This window comes from Austrofundulus limnaeus, unplaced genomic scaffold (assembly GCF_001266775.1).
Source record: "Austrofundulus limnaeus strain Quisiro unplaced genomic scaffold, Austrofundulus_limnaeus-1.0 Scaffold48, whole genome shotgun sequence".
Lineage (NCBI taxonomy): Eukaryota > Metazoa > Chordata > Actinopteri > Cyprinodontiformes > Rivulidae > Austrofundulus > Austrofundulus limnaeus.
The window spans coordinates 2,084,328-2,093,608 of record NW_013952450.1 but is presented as its reverse complement, the minus strand read 5'-3'; the positions used below and the strand labels follow the sequence as shown (position 1 = coordinate 2,093,608).

The window sequence follows — 9,281 nt, the reverse complement described above, 5'->3', positions numbered from 1 at the left end:
CTTGGAGTTCCCCCGGAGGAGCTGGAAGAAGTGGCTGGGGAGAGGGAGGTTTGGGCCTCCCTTCTGAAGCTGCTGCCCCCGCGACCCGACTCCGGATAGGCGGAAGAAAAATGGATGGATGGACAGCCTGAAAGTATTTCTGTAATGCTTCAGCAGCTGCATTAGGTATCCACCACTACACAGTCCGTTTCATTATGCAAACTATATTCAAAGGCATCATGAAAAGCAGTGTTGGAAGGAGGGAGAGCGGCAGAGACGTGTCAGTCCTCATCAGCCAGAGTTTATTTAACGTCTTGTTAACGCTTTAACCACGATGGGATGCATTGACCAGGTGAAGGATACACTGTCCAAAGCCGTGTTCACTCCGAGCAGTCTGCTGACTGGACGTGGGGGGCTACACATGGCTCAGATCGTCGTCTCCTTTCTTACCTTCCTCCTGGGCTGCTTCAGAGGCGGGAGCGCTCACACCTACTGGAACTACGCTATGTTCTCCTGGGCTTTTTGCCCCATCATCACTCTCATCATCACGGTCATCGAGACGTTCCTGCTCCACATCCTGCTTAAAGTTTGCATGGACTGGGACGACTTCACCACAGGGATGGCCATGACTTCTTCGCTCATGACCATCTCTTCCGCCATCACCTACGCCAACTTCTACGCCTGCTCCAGCTGCATATACGGCTGGATCGTGAGCGTGTTCGCCTTCCTGTGTGGCTTCCTCTACCTTCTTGAAGTGGTGAAGGACAAATGCCTCGACAAGAAGACGGGCGTCTACCTGTCTGCGCTGCCGGGATTCTGGAAGGTTCTGGAGGCGTTCGTGAGCTGCATGCTTTTTGTTTCCATCACAGGTTACAGAAACAGCGTGGCTCTGACTTTTTGTCTCATTGCGTACATCATCCCTTTCCCCATCCTGCTTCTCATCATCCCCGTCAACATCCTGAAAATACTGAGGACCTGTTTGCCYTTTAACCTGGACAGGGTTGTGTTCATCTTCCTGGTGATCTCTGTGGTGCTGTACATCATCGCTGCGATCGTGTGGCCCATCTACGTCTTCAGAAACAACCCCCGTCCCAACGACTGCCCGCCTAGCTTTTGCCTCTGGGCCATTCAGTTCATGGTTACCTTTTTTACTTACGTGAACCTCATTCTTTTTACGCTGGATCTTATTTTCACACTGTTTGGCATCTGTAACTTTAAACGCTCGTAAATGTTCTGTTTTTTTGTTTCCTATGATTTGATTTTCAGTCTGTTTTAATACTTCCTGTTCTTTGGTGATTGGAAAGTTAAACTCTGTGYGACACGTTTATTTGTAATCCTGAAAATTCCTTTTATTGTAACAGTTTTAAATCATCCCGTGATCAATTAAGAACAAGAAAAGCTGAACTAATATGAACGATGCAACTAGAACTGTTTTATTGGGGCTCTAACCGCTCTATTTCATAGACTATCTGCAAACTAAACAAAAGTTCGTTTGGATTTTATGGCCTTCGTTTGTTTGCCATAAAACTTAGATATGCAGTAAAATGACACGTACACTACTATAATCATAAATATAGTACGTGAAATATTTGATGTTGGAACGGTTTAAAAGGCCATATTAAAATCAAGGTTCATTAGTTTTGGAAATTGTTTTTTTTGTCTTGTTTTCTGCTTTATAAGTATGTAATGAGGAAGCTTTTGTTTACCAGCAATGTTGGAGAAATTTATGGAACCAGACTAACTTATCACCTTTAGGCTCTCTAAGCATCGGGCAACTGTATTTGGCCTGTATTGCAAAACATTTGCAGTCTGATAATGAGAATTGTAACTTTATAATAATGGAGAAGTTTTGCCCTAAAAACCAGTAAAACAATACCTAAACAAACAAGCTGTTAGTTCATCTTTGTTGACATATATGTCACTGTACTGTCTGTAATCATGGACTCCTTGCATGCAAGTAAAAGYGCTCAGGTGGCTTCGTCCTGCTGCTGTGACTGTCGTTCTTTTTATTTTGAAGTATCTGGATAAAAAGATTTACCCAACATTTGACCATATCAGTCAGAGTTACAGTGTGGGAGCTGCTGTTCAGGTAAAAACAAAAGAAAAGTACAAAAAAAAAAGGAGCCACAGCTCCAGCTCCCTCAGGCCTCCTCGGGCTCCTCGAGCTCCCCGGTCTCCAGCAGACCCTGGAAGCAGAAGTAGTGAGAATTGCAGTAAACGGGGGGCTTGTTGGGAGACGAGCCCTCCGCTTCTGGCTTGAGCGACGCGAACGGGTTGGCTCCGCTTCCCCTCATGTCCATCTCCAGCTCCTGGAGGATTTGCAGGGAGTAGGTCATCTCTGTCTCGCTGCGGGCGGGAGACGGTTAGCAGTTAGCAGTTAGCGGGAGCCACAGAAACTAGTGATGTTCAATACTGCCAATTTTTTTTTCCAATACTGATACTAAATTAAATTTGTCTGGTATCGGCGATACTGATCCGATACTGACACTTTGTGATAACATACATAATGTGTCTGGTAAATCTTAAAAAGTAGTGTTTTTCAAATAACTGCTTTATAAAAAATACATGACATAGTAATTTATTTAATTAAGTCTTTCTAGCCCTGATCTTATACTTGTTTAACACAACTTAAAATTATTATTCTAAAGAAATATAATAATTTTTGAATAGTGAATAAAAGTGAGAAAAACATTATAAAAGTTGTTATGTTGTTATTTTGTGGCATGGTTTGTGGATTGGCAAGAAGGTCCTTGGCCAGAACTAATGCTGTTTTTTCATTTTTTTTGGTGGGGGGGGGGGGGGGGGCATGGCATGAAAAAGTTTGGGATCCCCTCATCCAAAATGTAACAACAGACATACGAAGCAGATTTTATGTTAAAATGACCTGCCGTACAGCTACAGACTGACTGACTGACTGATATATGGCTGATGCATTACTCAAGCGGAAGAAAAAGTAGTTCCCTCCAACCACATGTGATCAAGATAAGTGTGGAATAGTTTAGTTATTTTCCACTATTTTCCTGTTAATGATATACATTATGTGATATAACTAAAGTATCAAAGTATCGATATTTTGATTTCAGTATCGATTCTAGAACATGAAGTTCTGGTATCGGTAGTATCGATATTTCATGATCGATTAAATCCTTTACAACATATAGTACYGAGTGGTTTATGTCTTTTAAATGACTCAATGTTTGCATCATCACTGGTTTTCAGTAGTTTAAAATACTTTGGTATAAATTTTCACAAACTAATAGTAATAATAAGACAATCGAAGTAACAATAGTACTGAGGTGTTTGTCCATTATAAACCCATGACACTCACTTTAAAGTAGTAAAAAGAGAAGGAATCTCATAATCCCTGAGGAGCAGAAGTGTTGGAAGCCAGCCCTGATCCAGACCTTGACTAGCATCGAAACCTAGATAAGAAAACATTAAAATAAAAAATCCAAACCAGTTCAATAGACATCAGAATGTATGTTGGGTACAGTTTTATTTTGATGTTCTCACCTGGATGAAATCCGACCACCAGGTCMGGTTTGACTGCCTCCTCCATCTCCACCAGCTCCTCCCAGAACTGGTGGTAGAGACCCCTGTAGGCGCTGATGTAGACCCTCTGCTTGGGGCCGAAGGCTCTGAGAGGAGGCCTCACGATGGGGCCGTCCACCACCTCCGGTCCCACCATCACCACCTCTATGCCCTGGTGTCCAGGGAACATGTGGTTCAGCTCGTCGTAGTCCGTCAGTTTAGCTGCGAGGGTCTCCGTGTGGCCCGCCCCCACCAGGTGGACGGTGAGTGGTCTGGAGCAGGGGTTCAAACCGAACAGTCTCATCCCCCACACCACAGTGAGGGGCCTGGAGAAGAAGTCGCTGCAGACCCGCCACAGCGACTGCTTCAGGTCGTCTTCGTCGGGCCGAGGCCGGCCCGCGTTTGTCCACAGCTCCTTCATGTTCTCGCCCTTTACAACGGGGTCAAGTCGGGATGTGAGGTCTCCCTGCATGGCGAGCCAGTCGTCCCAACCTCTGACCTCAGACTGGGGCTTGGACCACTTGTCTGTGGGGAACGGCAGATCTCCTGATGAACAGAAAAAAAAAATACAGTTAGCCTAGCTGCTGGACAAACCCAAACTGAACCGTCTTTATTGGTTGTTTTACCTTTAAATAATAACCATTCAACAACTCTGTCGATGGCAGCGAGACGCAGGACTGAGCAGAACTTCTTGTGTTTGGGCCAGTCCTCTTTCTGGCAGTCTTTGCAGCAGTAGTAAACATTTAAACATCTGGGCGAAAATAGAAAACGATTTCTGAAATCCTCTCTTTGCTTCATACAATTCTCTTTAATCAGTGTATAAATGAAACCAGGATTTATTCCATGTTTTAGTACCTGGCACACCGCTTTAAGCTCTGTGGGTTGGAAAGCTTATCTGGTCGCCTTTCACACGAAGCACAGATCTTAAAGGATTCCTCCATCTTCTCAAACATCTCCTTCTGAGTTCGAAAAGCCGTGACCTTCTCCTTGACTTCCTGAGTCGTGCTGAACAAACCAAAGCACAAATGAGACGACTGGCTATGTTTAAAACATGACAAAAACAAACCAAAAAGCCTTGCGATGGTGATTTTAACACAAAAACAAACGAATACTCGTAAAAACACTATAAATCTGGGATTATTGGCTCTCCGACACCTAAGAACACCCCTCGAATGTCTTTAAAGAGCGCCTGGCTTCACACACTTGTCATTTTTAAAGGCGACATAAAGTCAACAAGCAGACGTGTACAGAAGCCTAAATTTAAAAAAAATGTAAACCACATACTGCTTACCTCTGAGAGGCCGTCATGTTTAGGCCGTGTCAACGAGCGAAACACACAGGGTTCTGTTCAACTGCTTCTCCTGCTGGTTGTGATATGTGATATGTGGTTTAAGGGGGCGGTGGGGGCCAGATATAGCACCTGTGCTTTGCCTTCTAGAAAAGTCTGACACATTCAAACCAGTCCTGACTGCATGAGAAGGGGTGGRGATTCCCCTTAATGTTTTAGCTGATCTGTTAAATACCAAGTTTTTGTTTAGAATTAAAAAAAAAAAGATAACTTCCCAGCAGAACTGAATCTTTTTAATTGGGCCACTTACCTCCATCTTTCACAGAGGCCTTCATTACACTTAGCAAAGAAAGATAAAGACCCTGTCAACTGTACAGTCTCTCTTTTAAACACGGACCTACATTTTTCTAAGCCTACTGCAATGATTCGTACCAATTCTCAGATGTTAAGTCCATTTAAGTTATATCGTGGCACTCGTCATGGGATGACGTTTTACAACCTAACCTTGATTATCAATAGTGGCTCGTGGGCCACTCTGAGTTTGTTGAAGGGGGCTTTTCCAGCCAGTGGGGGATGACATAAAACTAAAAATATACAGTAAATTATAAAATTTATTATTCATTTTACACATTAGGACAAAAGAAAAGATGATATTCATGTAAACAAACATAAAACATTTTATGCCAAATTTAATAAGAACTAAAACACTGAACTGTGACGAGCTACTTTTATCCCCTAATACTTATCTAACAAACTCTCTAGATTTTTTCTCAGCAACTTGTCTTACAGATTATGTAAAAAAAATGATGGGTTTTAAAGCAAGATCATCCTGTAAGGCTGGTAGTTGGGATTATTGATCTATGTTTCACTCCTTTAATTCTAATATCAATCACATTTTTGTAAACAAATCAATAGGAAAACTGCTAAAGCTTAGCCTGTTGTGTTCAGTCTGACGTTAGCTTTGGTCAAAGCTTCAAAGAGCCRCAGACTGCAGAGCCCTGCCCTATAGGAGTAGTGCTTGAGTGTGAGAAGTTGCAGATTAYGGAAAGCATCTTCATGTCAACTTGAGACGCACATAAAAAAAGACTCATCCCTAACAGCAGAAGACTTAATTCCACCATCAAGGAGCATAGCGGCGGAAAAAAAAAGACTTTTTTTTGGCCTGTTCTGACAAAACTTTGATATTTTAGGTAAGAAATCATTAGTTTTTCAGTAAAACTTTACACAATTGATCAAAAGGCCAGGTTTCAGCGGTCATCCTTCAGAGATGATGTTGTCCTCGATAGGAAGGAATGTTGGTTTGTGTCCCTCCTCTTACTGTTACTGCGTGTATCAGTCGGCCCTCTGTGAACAAGTGGTCATCTGGGCACTGATGATCGATGGTTAGGCTGATGGTCCTCTTTTGTGAACATGTTTTGATTGTCACCAGCAAACTGGTTGATCCACTATCCATAGGTCCTGCTTATAAAGGCTGAGGTTACCTGCAGCTCCTCCAGTCTTCTTGGATAAACAAATTTCAACAAAGAAGTTCCAGAGTTTCTGCAAACAGACTACCTGGTGAATACGGTAAGAAAAATATATTTTTTATTTCATCTTATGTACATTGGGCTGTCGTGGGAACCCCATCCCACTCTCACTGAACCCCAATAATGACGTAAAGTTAATGCCATTGGAGATTTAAGCAGACCTCATACTTCTGGCTTAAAAAGGCTTGATTGAAAAAAAACAACCTAGACATAAAATTCTGTCTATGTGCCTGAATTTTGAACTTTATTATTTGTCACCTATGCTCTGTCATAAAGTGAGGCAGTTTGGTTCAAATATTCACTTTCGATTACAGTTTGTTCACAGATTTAGGAGACATTTTTAACAAATTCCTGGGTTTGATCTCCATTTATTTTTTTATTTTTGCATTTTCCCTCCCAACCTCTTCTACCATCTGCAGTTTATAAAAAGTAACTTTTGGGGTCGGCTCAAATAAGAGCAGTTCCAATAAAAAAATAAAACAACAAAATGTCCTTTAGTTACTGTAGGTCAGTGGTTCCCAAACTTTTCAGCTTTTGACCCACAAAATAACAGTAGCAGAGACCTGTGCCCCCAACTATTTTTGGACGATAAACATTTGTATCAGGTCAACAAAACATGAGCATAGTAACAATATTTTTTATACTACATTTATCCATTTTAAATATACTAACCTCACTCCTTTGTAACAACTAAGGCAAAATGTAATCAATTTAGAAAATCCTGTCAGGACCCCACCTTGATGTTTCAGGACCCCACATTGGGTCCCAACCCCAACTTTGGGAAACACTGCTGTAGGTTATAATTAAACTTCAAAATATATTATATAGAACTGAAATAAATGAAATAATGAAAAACATCATTACTTTTGTTTGTCCCATTAGGTCTAGCTAAGAACCTGAGTGAGCTTGTAGTTTTTGTGCTGCAATACTTTGAATCCACAAGAGGGCAGTGTTGCACTGCTAGTGTCACTCAATTAAATAAACATGACGGCTCAAACTTTACTGTTTTTATTATTATGTAATGAGGAACAAAAAGTCATAGTTAAGGATTTCATTATTATCATAATGTTCATTATTCATATTCTTATAATTGCCTTCTTCAAAAGGAAGTCCTGTGTCCTTATACCTGAGAATATCAGGATAAACAAAATATTTTCGTTTGTTGTCAACAATATAACAAGAAAAATATTCATTCTTTTCCTTGCAAGTCAGAATGCTCCACTCGACCCCTTGTAACATGTTTACAAAACCATGCTTTCAACCTTAAAACCACAATAAACAGATTCTATAATGTACAAAAAAAGTTCCTTCTCCAGAATTTAAAGTATATTGCACAATAATCAAAAGAAGGAAACAAAAACATGTGAAACACTAGAACTCGCCTCATTTCACGCAGTGCGTTCCATTTGTATGCATATGATCTGCTTCCATGCAGCTGTTGTGGGATTTGGGAATAGCTCTCTCTGCGGAACAAATCACAGGAAGCCGTTGCGGGATGACAACTAATTTTGGGTCTCATTCCGTATGCATGGCGGTGACCCCCTTTTTAATCCCACAGTGGCATTACCTCGGGGCACCGACGGAGGAGAAACCCTCATGGCCGACTGATGACACCATCCAAAAATAATATTAATATATTAAAAAAAAGCTCTGATGGATTTATATAATTTGCCTCATTAATTGATGGTGTTTGCGTGGCAGCAGAGGTAAAAATGCGCCCGCAAAGACCTCCAGGCTTAATAATGTGAAAGTTGTGATGGCGGGGCTGTTAGCTGTGCACACCTGGCCCCTCGCAGTCCACCTGAGGCAGCAGCCCCTGAAAGCAGACGTAATGCGAGTTGCAGTAGACGGGGGGTTTGTTGGGACAGGCCTGGACCTGCTCGGGTTTCTGGGAGGTGAAAGGATTGGGTCCGCTCTCTCTGATGTGCATCTCCAGCTCCAGCAGGATCTGCAGGGAATACCTCAGCTCCATCTCACTGCCAGGACAGCAACATAGAAAAAAAAATAATAATGAAAAAGTGAAAATACAAGTGTGCCGATTTTCTTTTCTCATCATTTGCAACGTTTCTGTCTGCGGGGAGTCAGCAGATGGTGTTTCAAAATGAGTTAATGACGCCCTCTGGCATTAAAACATTTCATTATTAAAGACTGTGCCGAGGGAGAACAGCAGCAGCTCTGCTGTAGACGGTGAGAGAAACAGGAGTTACCTGTACATGGTGAAGAAAGAGGGGATGTTATAGTCCCTGAGCAGCAGAAGAGAAGGTAGCCAGCCTTCAACCAGACCCTGATTGGCATGGAAACCTGGATTACAAATAAATACAATTACCATTTTTTGTACCTAATCAGAGATTACATTATTAGTTACTTTAAATGCTGCAGTCTGAAAATAAGTGATACAAAAGCCAGGAAAAATAAAACCTATTTGCAGATTGAACCAGTTGCACTTGTTTAGTCTCCAGCTGCCTACTCATTATTGGTAGGGCTATAACTMTTTGTGTCACATTACCAGTCAGTGTGACAAATCTAGCTTTACTCAGCGACCGCAGATGAACTGAAAAATGACTGCTGAACCCTAAATGAAAACGGATGCCACTCTGTTTGAGCCCCGCAGCAGTCAGGCTAAATTCAAAACGAGCTTAATCGTTTCTTGCATATTAACTGACAGATGTTCCCTCCGTTTGAATCTGTTTTATTCTAGTTACATAATTTTTTTTATTATTTTTTATTTTTTTACTTTTTAAACAGCCATATGCACTTCAACTAGATAAATCTGTTTCAAACCAATGAGGTGTGTTGGCTGGAGGCGTCACGCACGCTTCAGGAGATTCACTGTTGTGAGCGCAACACCATATTTATGTTTTCTGATCTTCCAAGGTGCCAGTTATGGAACTCTCTGTGCATTGCTGCCCAAATCAAATTCTGGAAGTGGTCATTCAACTAGATCTGTTGCAAAAGGA

General features: G+C 41.6%; 3 protein-coding genes across 3 annotated transcripts in view; 1 reads left to right on the top strand and 2 right to left on the bottom strand.

Annotated features, from left to right (window-relative positions):
- Positions 1-313: 313 nt before the first annotated feature.
- Positions 314-1,207, top strand: LOC106517327 (myeloid-associated differentiation marker-like protein 2). The gene has a single exon (XM_014008096.1). It carries the CDS (start codon positions 314-316, stop codon positions 1,205-1,207), a length of 894 nt encoding a protein of 297 aa, XP_013863550.1.
- A 754-nt stretch (positions 1,208-1,961) lies between these two features.
- LOC106517414 (putative protein MSS51 homolog, mitochondrial) lies at positions 1,962-4,892 on the bottom strand. Its single transcript, XM_014008238.1, has 6 exons — positions 4,802-4,892; positions 4,366-4,515; positions 4,137-4,261; positions 3,493-4,056; positions 3,308-3,401; positions 1,962-2,325 (listed from the first exon to the last, which is right to left on the bottom strand). Exons 1-6 carry the CDS (start codon positions 4,816-4,818, stop codon positions 2,121-2,123), a joined length of 1,155 nt encoding a protein of 384 aa, XP_013863692.1. The 5' UTR covers positions 4,819-4,892; the 3' UTR covers positions 1,962-2,120.
- Positions 4,893-7,316: 2,424 nt separating this feature from the next.
- The window catches only part of LOC106517413 (putative protein MSS51 homolog, mitochondrial), a 16,101-nt gene continuing 14,136 nt past the window's right edge, over positions 7,317-9,281 (bottom strand). The window contains exons 6-7 of the mRNA XM_014008237.1: positions 8,532-8,625; positions 7,317-8,300 (exon numbers count right to left, since the gene is read on the bottom strand). Coding sequence (XP_013863691.1) covers positions 8,093-8,300; positions 8,532-8,625 — 302 coding nt within the window. The 3' untranslated portion in view covers positions 7,317-8,092. The remainder of the gene's footprint in view (positions 8,301-8,531; positions 8,626-9,281) is intronic.